This window comes from Thermobia domestica, chromosome 6 (genome assembly GCF_964235325.1).
Source record: "Thermobia domestica chromosome 6, izTheDome1.hap1.1, whole genome shotgun sequence".
Taxonomy (NCBI): Eukaryota; Metazoa; Arthropoda; class Insecta; order Zygentoma; family Lepismatidae; genus Thermobia; species Thermobia domestica.
In genome coordinates, this window is record NC_137459.1 from 242,357,516 (window position 1) to 242,373,233 (window position 15,718).

The following is a 15,718-nucleotide window of genomic DNA, read 5'->3' on the forward strand; positions in this document are numbered from 1 at the left end:
CACATTTTTTCTAGCATTTATTGTAATAGAATATATAGTAAATCACGCACCGATGACAGGAAAAGCAGGTAGAATAATCCCACTCCTCTTTTACACCAATACTTGACATGTATATAAATTTGGTGAGTTGTAAAGAATATCACACCTACGATTTTTCCCAGCCCGGTCTGACTGTTTTGTTTGACACAATTGCTTTTACTTTAGATTTCAAAACAATTAACACAAAATATAATTTGGATAATATAGCATACTATCGCTTAAACAATGACGTAGAGTGAAAAGAATCTTTGACATGTTATTTATAGCTGGGAAAACAAGATATCTTTATAACGCAATGACATGATCATCCTTCATGACTGTGAAAACCATCGAAGGAAAAATTACCAATATACTTCCTCGTACCTGCTAAGTACTAATACAGTACGTTCTTCAATAAGCCAGCTCTGAAAACCATTTTCTCTGTAATAACAATAAAAGGTACGGGCCACTGCACTAAACTTTCTTGCTCAATTTCCTTAAATTATATCACGTAGTGTTGCAGTTATTAATGAAAGATTTTCTTATGAAATACGAACAAAATTATAAGAAATTTTCACCGAAAGAAAACTACTCTGTAAAAGTAAACTACCTCTTGTAGATTTTTCCACAAGAAATAACTTCTGCCGTGTGTTAGTGTTATTAATGAAATATTTGCTTATAAAGTAATGACAAAAATGCGTGAGTGGTATTTTACAATTGTCAGAAAAAAAAAAACTCGCCACTGGAGTAAACTACCTCTTGTATATATTCTCATGGAAGTCATTTATACAGCATTACAAAAATAATAACGATATATTTGTTTAAGAAACACGACCAAAATCGCCTCACTCGTTTTCAACAAAGTAGTCTAAAAGAAACTCATCTACAAGTATAAATTATGCCTTGTAGGTTTGTTCAGAACAAGTGAGTTATGCTATATTGTCTGGTTAATAAAGAAATATTTATTTACCAATTACGAACAAAATTGCGTTAAGTCGCTTTTGCGAAAATCGTCTAGAAAAACTCACCTCCAAGAATAAACTACCCCTCGTACAGCCATGAAAGAAAGTATTCTTGAGTTGACAAAATTTCTTTTCCTGATATCTCAACAATAAATTAAATGTTTAGAGTACCTATTTTGGCAAGTTACCAAATTATAACTATTCTAAGGATAACAACAAAAAGATACAAATTAATTCATTTATTCCCGAGTTATTGGCAAAAGAAAATTTGTCAACTGTCAAATACTTTCTTTTCCGTGTGTACACTTATGACAAATGAGCTATGTCATATTGTTAATGAAATATTTATTTGTGAAGTATGAACAAAATTGCTTAAATCGTTTTCACACACACACACACACACACACACATATATATATATATATATATATATATATATATATATATATATATATATATATATATATATATATATATCTGAAAGAAAACGCACTCTCAAGAATAAATTTCCCCATTTCAATTTTTCCCAGAGAAATGACTTGCACCACATAATGGTTTTTTTTTTAAATTGGTTTATGAATTATAACAATCGTTAGAGCCGTTTTTGAGAAAAATGCGATTTTTGATTTTCACCCTTGGTTTCCCCTCTTATATTTTGTTGCTACTCTAATAATAACAGAGTTACCTCATGTCAGGGTACTTTTGGGACACCCTGTATTGCAAGACGAACAGATGTCGAAAAATCAGATTTTCGGTATCTATTTTGCCCTACGCTCTGCTCTCTCTCTCTCTGTGTGTGTGTGTGTGTGTTCCCGCCTTTTCGCTTCTTCTCTATGTTGTGAAAAAAAAAAAACTATTCATTTTATCATTTTCCTGTTATATGGAATTGTGATAAGGTCCTGAAATGTTAGACAACTTAGCGAAATTTTTTGTTACAACCTATTTTTTCTAAGTTGTCATATTGAGGTTATCTTTGTCTTTTTTTTTTTTGCGTAAGAATGTACGAAGCTTTATTCATAAGGATACAATGAGCATAATAAGCATACTCCCATGAGTACATCACAGTGAGACAATATCCACATTTTTTGATTAAAGTTTACAAGAACGCAGTAAACAGTTGAAGTGTTCCTTACCTTAGTATAACTGTAGAAAATTAAGTGAAATAAGCTTATCAGAAAAAAAAAAAAGAAATCTCATCCTTCTCCAAGTAAAATTTCTTGTTGGTTATTGTTTAAAACAAAACCGTTTGCTAGTTATGCTGCACATTGCTGGCACACGTGAAGTACAATCTTCAAGAAGTTTTGTAACCAAAACACCTTTCTATATTTATTCTGTGCGCGTGTCCGTCCGTCGGGGAGACAAAAAAAAATCTCAAGAACGACTTGATGGATCCCCATCAATTTTGGCCAGGATGTAGAGGGTCAAAAGTTAGGAACACAGTTCCTAATGGAATAATAGAAAATGCGAAAAAGCTACAAAATACGAAACTTTATTTGGAAAATGCGACAAAACGCGAAATATTAAAAACGAAACGCGAAATTTTAAATTCTTAGTGTGACAAACTCGTGCCTCTATTCATGGGCGTCTAGTCGTCCCCGTCTCCCACGAGAATGAACTTTCAACACTTGAAGAAAAAGAAAAATGAAATGCCGGTTATGCTAAAGGAGACGGTGATAATGAGAAATGAGTGAAATGGTGGAATGAAGAAAGTGGGAGGAAACGGGAGAACCCCGAGAAAACCCACGAGCACGGTGTTTGTCCACCACAAAGTCCACACAGCGCGAGCTGGGATCGAATCAGGGACCCCAAGCACCGGAGGTGAACGCTCTACCACTGAGCCACCGCGCCCCCCTACTTGAAGAAAAAGACTGGCAATACTGCTTCCAAAAGTGGTTTTCGAGGATGCAAAAGTGTGTACAGTGTAATGGTGAATACTTTGAGAAAATGTGTTAAATTGATTTTAAGTATGTAAGTTATTTCACATCTCAAAACTTTCGTAGTGACCCTCGTATTCTTTCCATATTCCTCAAACTCAATTCACTCATTTCTATCTCTAGTTTCTATATTGTCATGGTAGTTGTCCTTTGCTGCCCTTCTTTCTTGTATTTGCATGAAATTTACTCTTATATACAAAATTCAAATTTCTCTTTTTAAAAATATCCTCTTGTCACCTTTGCTTCTATTGTATATTTCCCTGTCTTTGTAGATTTCTCTTCTTATTAATTCGCAGATAAACTTTCTATACATCTTTCCTTCCCTTCTCCAGTCTCCCTTTGTCATGGAAACCAATTGTTGCTGGTCAACCAATGAAAAAATTGTTTGCCTACAGCCGAGACTACTTTGACTAACCAAGAAGAGTAACTTAAAAAAAAAAAATCCTTCTGAAGGTGACACACGTCAGGCGGACATTCTAATCACATTAACCTAATGTTTAAGAACAGACAACTTTAATTTGTTCTACCTATGTTTTTACTTCTTCCATACAGATTTAAATACTTTCAGCATTGATCCATTTATCTCGTACTTAAAGTATTTGGGGGGACGCCCCCCCCGCCAGAGACGCCCGTGCTTTGGTTACTAATACCTAGATTAGAAGCACATTCACTTAATTTATTTTTATTTTTAGGTGACGTATTATGTACACCATAAAGTTTGTCAAAAGATCATCATGTGGTTAATCTCTGACATTTTAGCTATAACATCACTCACTATAAGTTCAAGACGGTGGTTAGCAGTGCCACACTATGAGTTCTGGAAACTCCTGTAATTTCGTAGTCGATTCAGAAACTCTGCCCAAAATATTACATGCACCATAACAAGCAAATGATATGGAATTGGTCCTGATAAATTTTGAGAACAATATTTATGCCAAACAGTTTTTAAGCTATTATACATGTAGTGTTGTAGTGTTTACCGTGTTGATAAGCTCGAGGAAAGAGAAAAAGAAACTACTTGTTTCATCAACTGAATTAGAAAAGAAGACCCGCAAACAATCGACAAATGTTGGCTTATGACTAACAAGGGACGTATGTGAACCGTAACAGCTAGATATTTATGAAAATTGGTACCCTGACTAATCGTAGATCGCTAATCATCGTGGAAATAGTCACTTAGTGCGGAAATGCCTTGTTTACCCGCTACGTATAATACATAAACCAAGCAGTGACCGGGTGAGGCTGCGCCAAGTTATACCCCAAAAACGCCGGGAAAAGGCAGAAAATGAAAAATGTTTCCAGGTAACCTCGTATCTATGGGAGGAGGACACGGGACCAAGAACACGGCAGTAATGTCACACAAGCAGTGTTGCCATCCCAACACAAATTTATAGTTTTTCAAATACAACGTATACCATTTTATGACATTAAAACAATTAGCATAAACTGTGAAAAAAATAAGCAAAAGGTAGGTTATCAGTATTGCCAAATAAGGGAGATATGAGGCTCTAAAGTTGAGAAATTATGGGGTCCGTACAATTAAACAAACGAATGTAGAACAACAAGACTGTAGAAGGCACAAATGTACAGTAGAGAGTAAACCACAGCATCCAGTGACTAACGGGTATGATACGTCATATCGAGTGTGCACCTAGGGCGAGAAATGTATGTATTTTGCCATACTATCTGTTTTTTTTTTTCTGTTATATATATTGGTATAGTATATTAAAATATTTTATGCCTGTATATTACTGATAACCTGAAAGCAGTGTGTTTTCCCTTCATGGTTGTCTCATATGCTAAATTTCCTATACTCTCGACTGACACCTATCACAGGTCATTAATCTTTGCGAATCGATTCTGACGCACTTTCTTGTCCCAGATTTGTTACGTTTCGTGCCCCACCTTTTCTGTACTCTTTTAAGGCGCTACGATGTCATTTCTGTAGTTTGGAAGGCATGCAGGATTTTATGCAGTGTTCCAACCCCAAGACAGTTCGTGTTATAGCTCTCGGAAATGGTTCGATATTGATTCCACACAAACTCCACTGGAATTGCTGCGCTACAGGAAGACTTGCTGTTCGCATTTCCGCATTGTGCCATATGGGATTATTTCTTTTTTCTACGGCTACTCTAACATGTGCCCTTTTTGGTTTGAATCTTGTATCAAGCCCGTTAGGCACTGGGTGTTTTGCATGCTGTAGTTTACTCTCTACTGTACATTTGTTCCTTCTGCAGTCTTGTTATTGTTGTGCATTTGTTCGCTTCATTGTACCGACCCCATGATTTCTCAATTTTAGAGCCTCATATCACCCTTATTTGGCAATACTGATAACCTACTTTTCGCTTATTTTCTTTAACGATTTATGTCAATTGTTTTAATGTTATAAGATGGTATACGTTCTATTTGAAAAACTAAGTTTGTGTTAGGATGGCAACACTGCTTCGTGATACTACTGCCGTGTTCTTGATCATGTGTCCCCTTCTTGTAGGTATCAGGTTATCTGGATACATTTTTCATTTTCTGCCTTTCTCCGTCGTTTTTGGGGTATAACTCGCACAGCCTCACCGGGTATATGTATTATAGGTAGCGGGTAAAAACAAGGTATTTCCGCACCTAGTGACTATCACCACGATGACTAACGGTCCACAATTAGTCAGAGTATCAATTTTCATAAATATCTAGCTGTCACAGTTCGCATACGTCCCTTGTAAGTGTAATGGACTAGTCAACCATGACTCCGATTTTTAATTATCAATAATGCACTTGGGCAAAGTTTCGCGCGTTTCCTCAGCAATGTGCATAGATATATCGGCAGAAGAATGACCAGAATGCAAATATGGCCCATATGAACATTTTGTATCTATGAATGATGGCAAATTCGTGTAAGGTCTACCTAGTTTGGCCAAATTATATACTGTTTAAACACCCTGCACGTTGTTTCTTCATATATAGGCTCTTCTTGCATGCAATATCCGATTTTTGCTGGACGTGAGCTGTAGATGTTTTGTGATTAAAGATTTTTTTCTCGGATATCCTGATGCTTTTGAGCATCTGTACGTCTGTGCTTCCAAATGCTTTTACCATTGACGTACACCAACCATTTGAAATTCTGCTTCAGATTTGAATGCACCCAAAGTTCTCCTCGCACTTGTGCATATACGTAGAACAACCGAATCCTCCATTATTGTATGTCAGCTACGTATGTTCTTTAAATTTGGCATCCCATTGTGCTTTAGTTAGAATTAGGAAATGCGCAAAATTCATGCCATTAGAATTAACTTCCTGATTGATAGAATTAATTTACAGGGAAAGCATGTATGGGTGTTGGAGCTTCAGTAGTAGTTTGCTTCTGCTCAGTTTTCATCTGAAGTTCATTTTGTTTTTTGTTTTTTAAATTTATTTTTACTAAAAACTTTTCCTCAATTAAAAGCAATCGCCACAAAGATCTAAATATTAGGGATATACTCACGCACTCAGGTAATCACCGCACACGGATTCACAGTGTTATTCAATTATTAGAAAGATGCAAAAATATGTTTTAATAAAAGTATATAAGCTGAATCAATTTAATCTTCTTTGACACACCGCACAATAACCAAACACTTAAGAAAAACGTTTTCTTAGTTGCGTAAACTACATTTTTATCTCGTAAATACCGGACTCAGTTATGTAGTTCTTTATTATTGTAGACACAAAAGGACTCCGAGCGAACTCATAACAATACTTTCCGATTTTCGTTTAAATGAGTTGCCTCAATATACTATCTTTTCTTTCTGTTATGTGACCCTTATCTGAAACCAACACGAGTTCTTGCGTAGGAGCAAGGGGTGAACTTTTTTGTAGATCCCTCATTTTAGAAACAAAAGTTAGGGAAAAGAAAACAAAAAATGTTTGTATTAGAAATTATTTCTACATAAAAAATAAAATCTTAGACGTGCAAGGTTTATTCATTAATTATGTGTATAAAAATGGATTTATTAAAGGTATATTAGCATCCACTTTCCAGTGACGGTATGTCTTGATCACTGAAAAACTAGAGGCGGTATGACATACCACAGCATACCATCCCACTTCGACCATTGTTGCTATTTCTTCAAAAAGTAGGTAAATGGTCAGTGTTCTCTCCTTTGGTGCTGGGAGCTCAACTTCCATTTCAGATGAACATACATGTATTTCGGATCATACGTTATATTGTAGGCTCATATCTCTATGCTTAAGCATAGAAAATAGATTCTAAACCAGCAAGTGTAAAAACAACTATATAATTGGTATATTATTAAGTGTTTAGAGTTAGTAGCTTACATGTATGGTATTGTGCGGTCTCTACTTGAAATTTCACATTGTTCATTATCTAAGTTGTCTATTTATTTTTCTAGATGACTTCGATCATTAAAGTACTGGAAATCTCCCGTAACCAGAAACTGAAGTTCCGTTTGCAGTGATCTCACATCATTCGTCCAAATGCCATCATGTTATGTTAAAACTTTACAATTAAATATATTCTTCATTCCTTTGTCGTGTCATTTCATTTCTTTCGAAAAAGGAAAACAGGTATTCATAAATACTTTGATTATATTCGGATCTTATATATAATAAAATCTATACCATATGTTTTTAAGTTGCTTTTTATTTCATTGCATACCCTTTTCCCCCCTATCTGTTTATATATTGTTATTCATTTGCTCTGCCACGTTAAGTATAATTATTTTTAATACTTCTCTGTAAACATATGTAAAGCAAAATTAACGTATACTTTCCTTTAGAAAACCCTCTATTTATATGAAGAATACTTTGGTAAACTATACCTGTATTTAAAAGATTGAAAGACACAAACACAGTAAAACTAGTTAAGTTAGTTATTTGCTAAATCACGCCATTTCTTTTTTAAAACGAGTAAATACAATTATACCCTACCACGATTCCGTAAGTTGACAACTTACATATATAGCACATTATATATATATGCAAGTGTGCTAATTTAGGCAGGTAATATAATCAAAATAATGGAAATAGCTCTAGTTTGCAACACGAAAGATATGACAGGTGGTAATAGTGAAGATGCATGTGTAGTTAGTGCCTGGCCGTTGTTGGTAATGTGTTAGTTGATCGTCTGTAGAACGTAGAGAGGGCTACAACAGTGTTGTGTGTAGTGAAGCAAGCAGATAGTAAGGATGCAAAATGAAAGGCCTCTCTTGAATTTCAAAGGAGCCAAACTGTGGGTGCACGGTTAGTTGAAGCAAGTGCATGTTGGTCAGAGTACAGGCGCAATTTTCTGGTATTTCCTGGTTCCTATGTTTACGCTCATAGGATACATTTCTGCACGTGCTTATGTAGATATTTTAGGTGACAAAATGCATCCTATGGTCCAGATTTTGTTTTCGGCCAATGATGGAATTTTGCAAGATGGCAATGCACCAATTCACTCTGCTTGAGCTATTGAAGCGTGGCTTCATGAACATCGGATAAACTATAGCACCTGTGAGCCTTCAAATCTCTAGATCTTGAAACTCACATTGCTCATTGATTGTCGCTTGATTTGATCTAATTTTCGGTTTATCGTCCCTTTCAGTAGTGAGGCTATATGAGACGTGGATTTACAGCTTAACGTCCGCTGCTCCGCTCGGAATCGAACCGGGTCTCCCACGCTAAAAGTGCGTCCGCTTAGCCACGAGGAAGTTGTAGTTGTCGCAATACGATGTTCTAAGTGCTGGTTGAATTCTGTAATCACTTGTAGAGTATTCGCTCCACGGTTCTTAGTGATAATTCTCTCCTTTGCTAGCCGATCCCTGTTACTGAAGCTTCTCTTCCGTTCACTATTACTCTTTGCCGTAAGTTCTGTTGGCTGTCGTCAGCCTGGATACGGTTATTTGCGACACACCTAACACAATGGGTACCTTAGATACACTTACGTCATCTAACCATTCACTTACAATTCAACCTTTTTCACATTCAGATCTTGCATCACCATTGTCTGCCAGCTTCAATACACGCCTTCGGTCTACCCTTACCTAACATATCACTAACGGTCAAGCGCTTTATTCTCTATGTTATTATCCCGCACATCTTCCGTGTTGTCAAGGACAGGGGTTCCATTATTTAATATCAGTTATATAGCATATGGATCTATTTTAATGACACCCCAAAAGTGTACAGTTAGGTAAATATCCGGTGAATTTGGGAGCCATTGCAGCAATTTATCACTACGCTCCTTGAACCACTATACTAAGTTGGCCTTGTGGCAAGGAGCGTTGTGCTACTGAAAGATGTCGTTGCCAGCTGGAAACATTTACATGTTCAGGAATGACCTTTTGATAACCAGGATCAGTACGGTGCTCTTCAAATGCACTACTGGGCCCATGGATGGCCTATGAAGTTTTTCCAAAACATAATCGAGCCATAATTGGCCTGTCGTCGTCCTACTTTGCACGTCTCGATCAGTTGTTATCCTGGAAGATGACAGATTCTGACAAGGCTATCGATATGATTAAGGCAATATAATGATTCATCGGACATTCAACGTTGTGATGTTGTTCGGTTTGCCAATAACTATGGACGCATGCCCATTGCAATCATAATCAACGTTGCTATGCGATTAGAATTGTACACGCGTGAAACGTTGGTTGTGGAAGCCTATATCTAATAGTGTACGGGGAACTGTGTGCTCAAACACGTTTGTGCTTTTCCATTGTTAACGTCTGCAAATTGTGCCACAATTTGCGCTCTATCCTGTTGTACCAACCTCGATACTCTACGGCAACCGTCATTTTTAATGAGGTGTGGCTACCGCATATCTTGTCGTTTGGTGCTGGTTTTACTGTTCTTTTCCCACCGTTGGAAGGCACTAACCACGGCAGCTCGCGAATACCCAACAAATCGGCGCTGCTTTCGAGACCTTCGTTCCCAGCTTCCTGCCTGTGAAAACCTGGCCCCTATCAAACTCTGATATATTGCCGACCTTCTCCATTCTTCGCACAAGCATCACACTGACTGATCGAATGAGATTCCTGTCACTGCCTGGCAAGCGGTTCTACTGTGTCCCGTGACTTTTGCGTCAGCCCAACAACTTTGTTTAAAGTATGGTCACAACGTTTTGGCTGGCCAGTATATAATATTTTATATACACACACACACACACACACACACACATATTTTATATATATATATAATATGATGTGTGTGTGTGTGTGTGAAGGGTAAAGGTTGGTAATATTGAGATATAGGTACTGTGATATATTAGCAGCTGCCACGACATCACCGTGCGTGGAGTTGAAAGGTTTACACGTTCCCTATTGCCTACAAGGTGTAGCAGCCCTGCAGTGAGTGTAATTGCATCATAAATCTTATGCGACACAGTGAGGGAAGCTCGAAATAGAAAAAAAAATAGCAAGGTAAGTGAGCAGTAGAATATTAAAAAGTGTAAAAGAAATCCGTCACAGGTAGGAAAGTACGAAAATGTATCACAGTATATAGTGTAGAAAAACGTGTGAAATTGTATTGATGCATATTGCTGTTAACTTCTGCAATATTATTCTGCATATTTTTTCTTACGGATCGCAACATTCATAGTGAAGTGGGGAAAGAAGAAACTACGTTGTTACAATACACAATAACATGCAATTAGAATGGCGTTGCAGGACAACTGCACTCCACACAAAGCTCCAAAAGCATATGGTGTACTGTGGAGTTTAGGCCAATACTTAAGTGAAAGCGTAGTGGACAAAATCATGGCAATAGACATTTCTAAACTAAGTTTGTCGTTGACAAGGAAATAGAGAGTTAGCTAGTGTCGTACTCGATTCCCATGCAAGAACTGAATTGTGGATTAAATGTCTTACAAGTGAAACAAATAATGTTAACTGTGTGAAGTGACAACTAGAAGAAATTACATTGATCCGGAGTGGATAGAGTGTTTGCTTTGTGGCAACTGGATCTACCTGATATGCACTGGAACAGATTATCCTCAGTTTGTTTATAATGAATGTGCCAAGGTTGGTGATTTTCCCAGTTACGATGACTGTTTGGAACTTGTAACAAAAATTGTAATTTTCACACTATAAAGTTGTTGGCAATACTGTAGTATTTATGGTTTAGTTACTTTTGATCACATGCGATACCTTCAGATATGTTTGTGCATTTACGAACATTGGTACTTTTTTTATTATTATTTTCACTTATTGCGGTATCAGGAAATTAAACAGGTAACACACGATATTACGATATATCACAAGTAGTAATGAATGATGTCCACAAATTTCTCATCTCTCTTACAAATCTGTGGGTCGTAGAGTTTGTTATAGTCTTACTTATGCATTATTTTCTCTTTGTAGTATTTATTCTTCCTAGCTAACTACGCATTTCTGTCAAAATTATCATGATAATATCTATATAAACGGTTTTGCCCGATTTAGCTTCGGACAAAGTAAAATGTATGAAAAATATTTAATTTACATTAGTTTTGCTTCAGACTTCATTTCTGCCACATTTCTCTCTTCTCATACGCAAAATCGCTTTGTTGATCGCCACATTTAGCGTAGTAATGCTAAATCTATCATATATTTCATGACTTTGACATTTTGGATCTCTTGTTTTGATGTAATCAGAGTCGTAAGGAGAAAAACTTAACATGTTTACGTCAAATTTTCACCAGATTCGACTTCTACGGTTAAGAAGGTGCCAAACAAAAGGGCATATATCACAAACACTTAGAAATTGAAAGGCCGTGGTCGCTCAGTGGTATAGCATTCATCTCTGGTACGTGGGGAGCTCGGTTCGATCTCAGCCCCCACTAAGTGGGCTTTGTGGTAGACAAATACCGTGTACGTGGGTTTCCAAGGGGTTCCCACATTTCCTTTCTTTTCGTCATTACACCATTATCGCCCATCTCATCATTAATGTCACCCTTAGCCTCGATGCATAATCGTCGTACGTTAAAGCTCAAATTGAGATTTCAATTGGATATTGTTTTCCGTATGCATCTCTATCGAATAAAATATATCTGCCAGAAATATAGTTCCAATCAGAAATATACCTGCCCCTGTATTTTGCTATCTGAAAAGTTGTAGTTTGCATGTAATCTTATCATAATCGTACAGAAGTTTACCATATTGCCGAAAATTGTTTCAGGTGGACACGTACCTTTTTAGAACGCATCTCCTCAGTTGTCTTCTTTCCCGCACAAGACAGCCTTTCTTTGTCAACTATGGCGTATTTGTTGGTAGGTGACGTTATAAGATTTTTTTTTAATACTTACTACTACAAAAGTATGATGAATCTGGGTACAATAATTCGATGTTGAAGATACCTGCACAAAATTTACTATTCGTAAATATAACTCCTACACTTTTTATTCCAGGAGTAATTAATCAGTCAAGGACGTAAGTTAGGTTGACTATGCACCTGAAAAACAACGTGTATTAGGTCTGCGCCAGATAATCTGTAACCTACTGGTTCGATTTCCCCAACTCAAAAGGTGACTCTAAACTCTACTGAATTTATTGAAGATCTGAGCGGTTGAGACACTTACGACACTTTATTTCATGTGGCATTAAATGAAATAAAATGTGACAAAAAATTGAGAAAACTGACGAAATGGCGTGTTATGTAGTAAAACATATATTATACTCATATCTCTTTAAGGACAGTTTTATTTTCAGCGTTTAAAAATATTTTCTTTTTATAGCAATTAACAATCATGAGCATTTCATTAAACCACACTTGAGGCAATCCAAATGAAATTACCAATTTCCAGGTCAAAGGTTACTGACAAAATTTATTTTTTAATTTTTTACCTTTGTTTGTACCACATTCAGAGTCGAAAACAGGAATTCATTTATTTTTTAGCCACCCAGTTTTGTTTGTAGCGGCCATTTTGTATAGGCGCCTGCGTATATTTTGCACTTTTCAGATGATTTCGTTAAACTGTAACTTTTTTAGGTTTTAAAGATGAGTTCAAACCAAAACCATATGAAAGGTAATGGAATGGATAACATTCTATGTACCTAGGTACTGTGCACGTTGAGATGTATCTTAGAACGTCGAAAAATAAAAAGCTCTGAACATTGAGATTGGAAACCTAGAAATGGCCATTTTGGAATGTACAGCTTGAAACGAAATAAATAAGACACCTTCAAATTTTTGTCTACATAGAAACAGGATAGTAAACAATGTCCCAAACAAGTTTCAGATCTGAGAACCATACAGGGTTTGTCCAAGAAGTAATGAGACTGAGTCTATGAATAGGAAGGTATTCATGCGATTTTAACAACTCCTCAAAATTCTTCAAAATAGCCCCTTTTGGGCGTCGATACACCGCTGCCACCGCTCTCTGGAAGTCAGTTTCCGAAATGCCTTTTAAAGATTTGGTTACGGCCTTCTGGATGGCGGCAACGTCATCAAAACGGCGACCTTTCAGGGCGGTTTTCACTTTGGGGAACAGTAAAACGTCTGCTTTACCTTCCACAACCTGCACCATTTTACAGCACACCTCAACTCGCCGTTGCTTTTGTTCATCACTCAACACTTTTCATACCAATTTTGCACAAACTTTTCTCATGTTCAAATTCTCGGTTACAATGTTGTGTATCGTTGACTTGCACATGTTAAGTTCTTCCGCTATTAATCGCAGACTCAACCCTCGGTCAGACCAAGAGTTCTATTAATTTTGACACGTTCTCATCCGAAGAACTCGAAGAGCGTCGAGATCGATGTTTGTCCTCAACTGTCCCGCCTGTCTCTGAAGTCCATGTCAGCAAAAAACCTGGGCTTTCGACATGGCATTGTCTCCGTAGGCCTGCTCAATCAATGCAAGGGTCTCTGAAGCAGTTTTGCCCAAGCGAACGCAGAATTTGATGGTGTATCACCGCTCTATCGTCCGCTTCATTTTATGCTTTTTATCCCGTGACCAAAATGAAAAAAAAAAAAAAAATTGCGCAACGATCGATCCTCATTTTCTCACTGCTCAGAAGCGACTGCCACGCGGCGCGATGCTTAAGTAAAACCCCACAACCGATAACATCCATTGAGCGCGCTCTGGTGGCGACTGGAGCGCTGTGCGGCGACCAGTCTCATTACTTCTTGGACAAACCCTGTATACTTGATTTTTTGGAAATTTTTAATCATTGCGAATTTTCGAAAATCAAGTATCTCAGGAAGGACAGAAATGAAAAAAAAAAAAAAAAAAAAAAAACAAATTTGCACAAAATAGACGATAGTTGTGTAGTAACAAATAGGTAAAATTTCATCACCGAAACTTGAACAGTTTCTGAATAAGGTGTTGCAATGATATAGGGACATATCAAAGGGAGGAGTTTCGGGAGTCCGAACCCCCACGAAATAGTTAATGTTTTCTGCAATTTCAATGATAAAGAGCTAATGTTGTAACGACTTTTCTAATAGGGATGACCACATTGTTTCGAAAAATGAACATTTTTTGAAAAATCGGAAAACGAAAAATTTGCCGAGAAACTGGAAACGGATAATTTTCGTAAAACAAACTGAATTAATTTCATTTCTTAGGACTTCCAAACTACAGTTACTATGCATACCTATAGGAAGTCTTATAGAACGACTATGTTCATCTGTCTGTCGATCCATCCGTTCGTCTGTCGGCAGGCATCAGAGCAAGAGGGGTAAGAAATAGCGAGAAGCGCAGTTTTGCAACACGAATAAATTTATCTAATCCATTTGACTTTTATTTAATCCAGAAGTAGTAGAGATCTATCGCTTTCTGCTACATTGTTTATCACCACAGAACACAAACAGTAATATATATATATATATATATATATATATATATATATATATATATATATATTCAGAGAGAGACGCGGTTTTTCACAACCAATTCAGTGTCCCAAGAATATAATCAACGTTCACCCTTATTACACTACCAGCTTAAGCTATGCACAAGTGTCATAAGTCTTATAGAACTGATTTGTCCGTCCGCCTGTCGACAGGTATCATAACAGCAAATACATAACAGATATTGAGAAGCCGTTTCTTGCAGTCGATTCGGAGCCCCCAAAATAGGTTCCATCTCATCCATTAACCCTCCATTCAAGCCGGAAGTGGCTTAAATACCCATTTTTGGTTTCAACTTTTATCGCTAAAGAACGAAAAGGGTAATAGGTAGCCAGAAGCGATTTATTGCAAAAAAATTTATCGACTTAAGAGAACATATAACTATCCAAAACGTTCTATCAAAATCACAAATTGTTCATATTTACTATTATTTCCTGTTTCAAATTGAATTACGTAAAACAAAAGCAATAAGAGATATCGAGATGTAGATTTTTGCAATCGATTCAGCTTCTAAAAGTACGTATATCTTTTCCATTAAGTTTGAGTATTCAGTTCGCATAGATAGGAAGTCTACCATCGTTTTACACTGTGAAACGAAACTCACTTGTTTCTCTACTAAAACAGTAAGTAGGAGAAATGTATCACAACTCCCGGTTTTAGTATTGATCACCATAGAGCAACCATGGTAATAGTTAGCAAGAAGCATGAATTCAGTACCTTGGGAATAGACTATCTCCAAGTTTTAACCTTTGGTAGAAATTTCTACTACTTCTACTACTGCTACTACTTCTAATTTCAAGTGATCACCATAGAGCAAACATCATAACTAGATTTGTGTTTTTGATGTGAATCCAGGATTCGAAGATTGTCATCTCGATCTCTATCCCTCTATGTAAACCGGAAATGGTGAGAAACTACCGTTTCTGGTTTCATAGTTAAAAAAAAAAAGTAAAATAAACGATAGCAGGAAGCAGTTTTTGATATTGATTCTGTGCCATAATG

The 15,718-nt window shown here is 36.7% G+C and overlaps 1 protein-coding gene across 1 annotated transcript in view; it reads left to right on the forward strand.

Moving 5' to 3' along the window:
* Positions 1–7,521, forward strand: part of LOC145688445 (von Willebrand factor D and EGF domain-containing protein-like) — a 613,451-nt gene extending 605,930 nt beyond the window's left edge. The window contains exon 19 of the mRNA XM_081762680.1: positions 7,294–7,521. Coding sequence (XP_081618806.1) covers positions 7,294–7,310 — 17 coding nt within the window. The 3' untranslated portion in view covers positions 7,311–7,521. The remainder of the gene's footprint in view (positions 1–7,293) is intronic.
* The last annotated feature ends 8,197 nt before the right edge of the window (positions 7,522–15,718 follow it).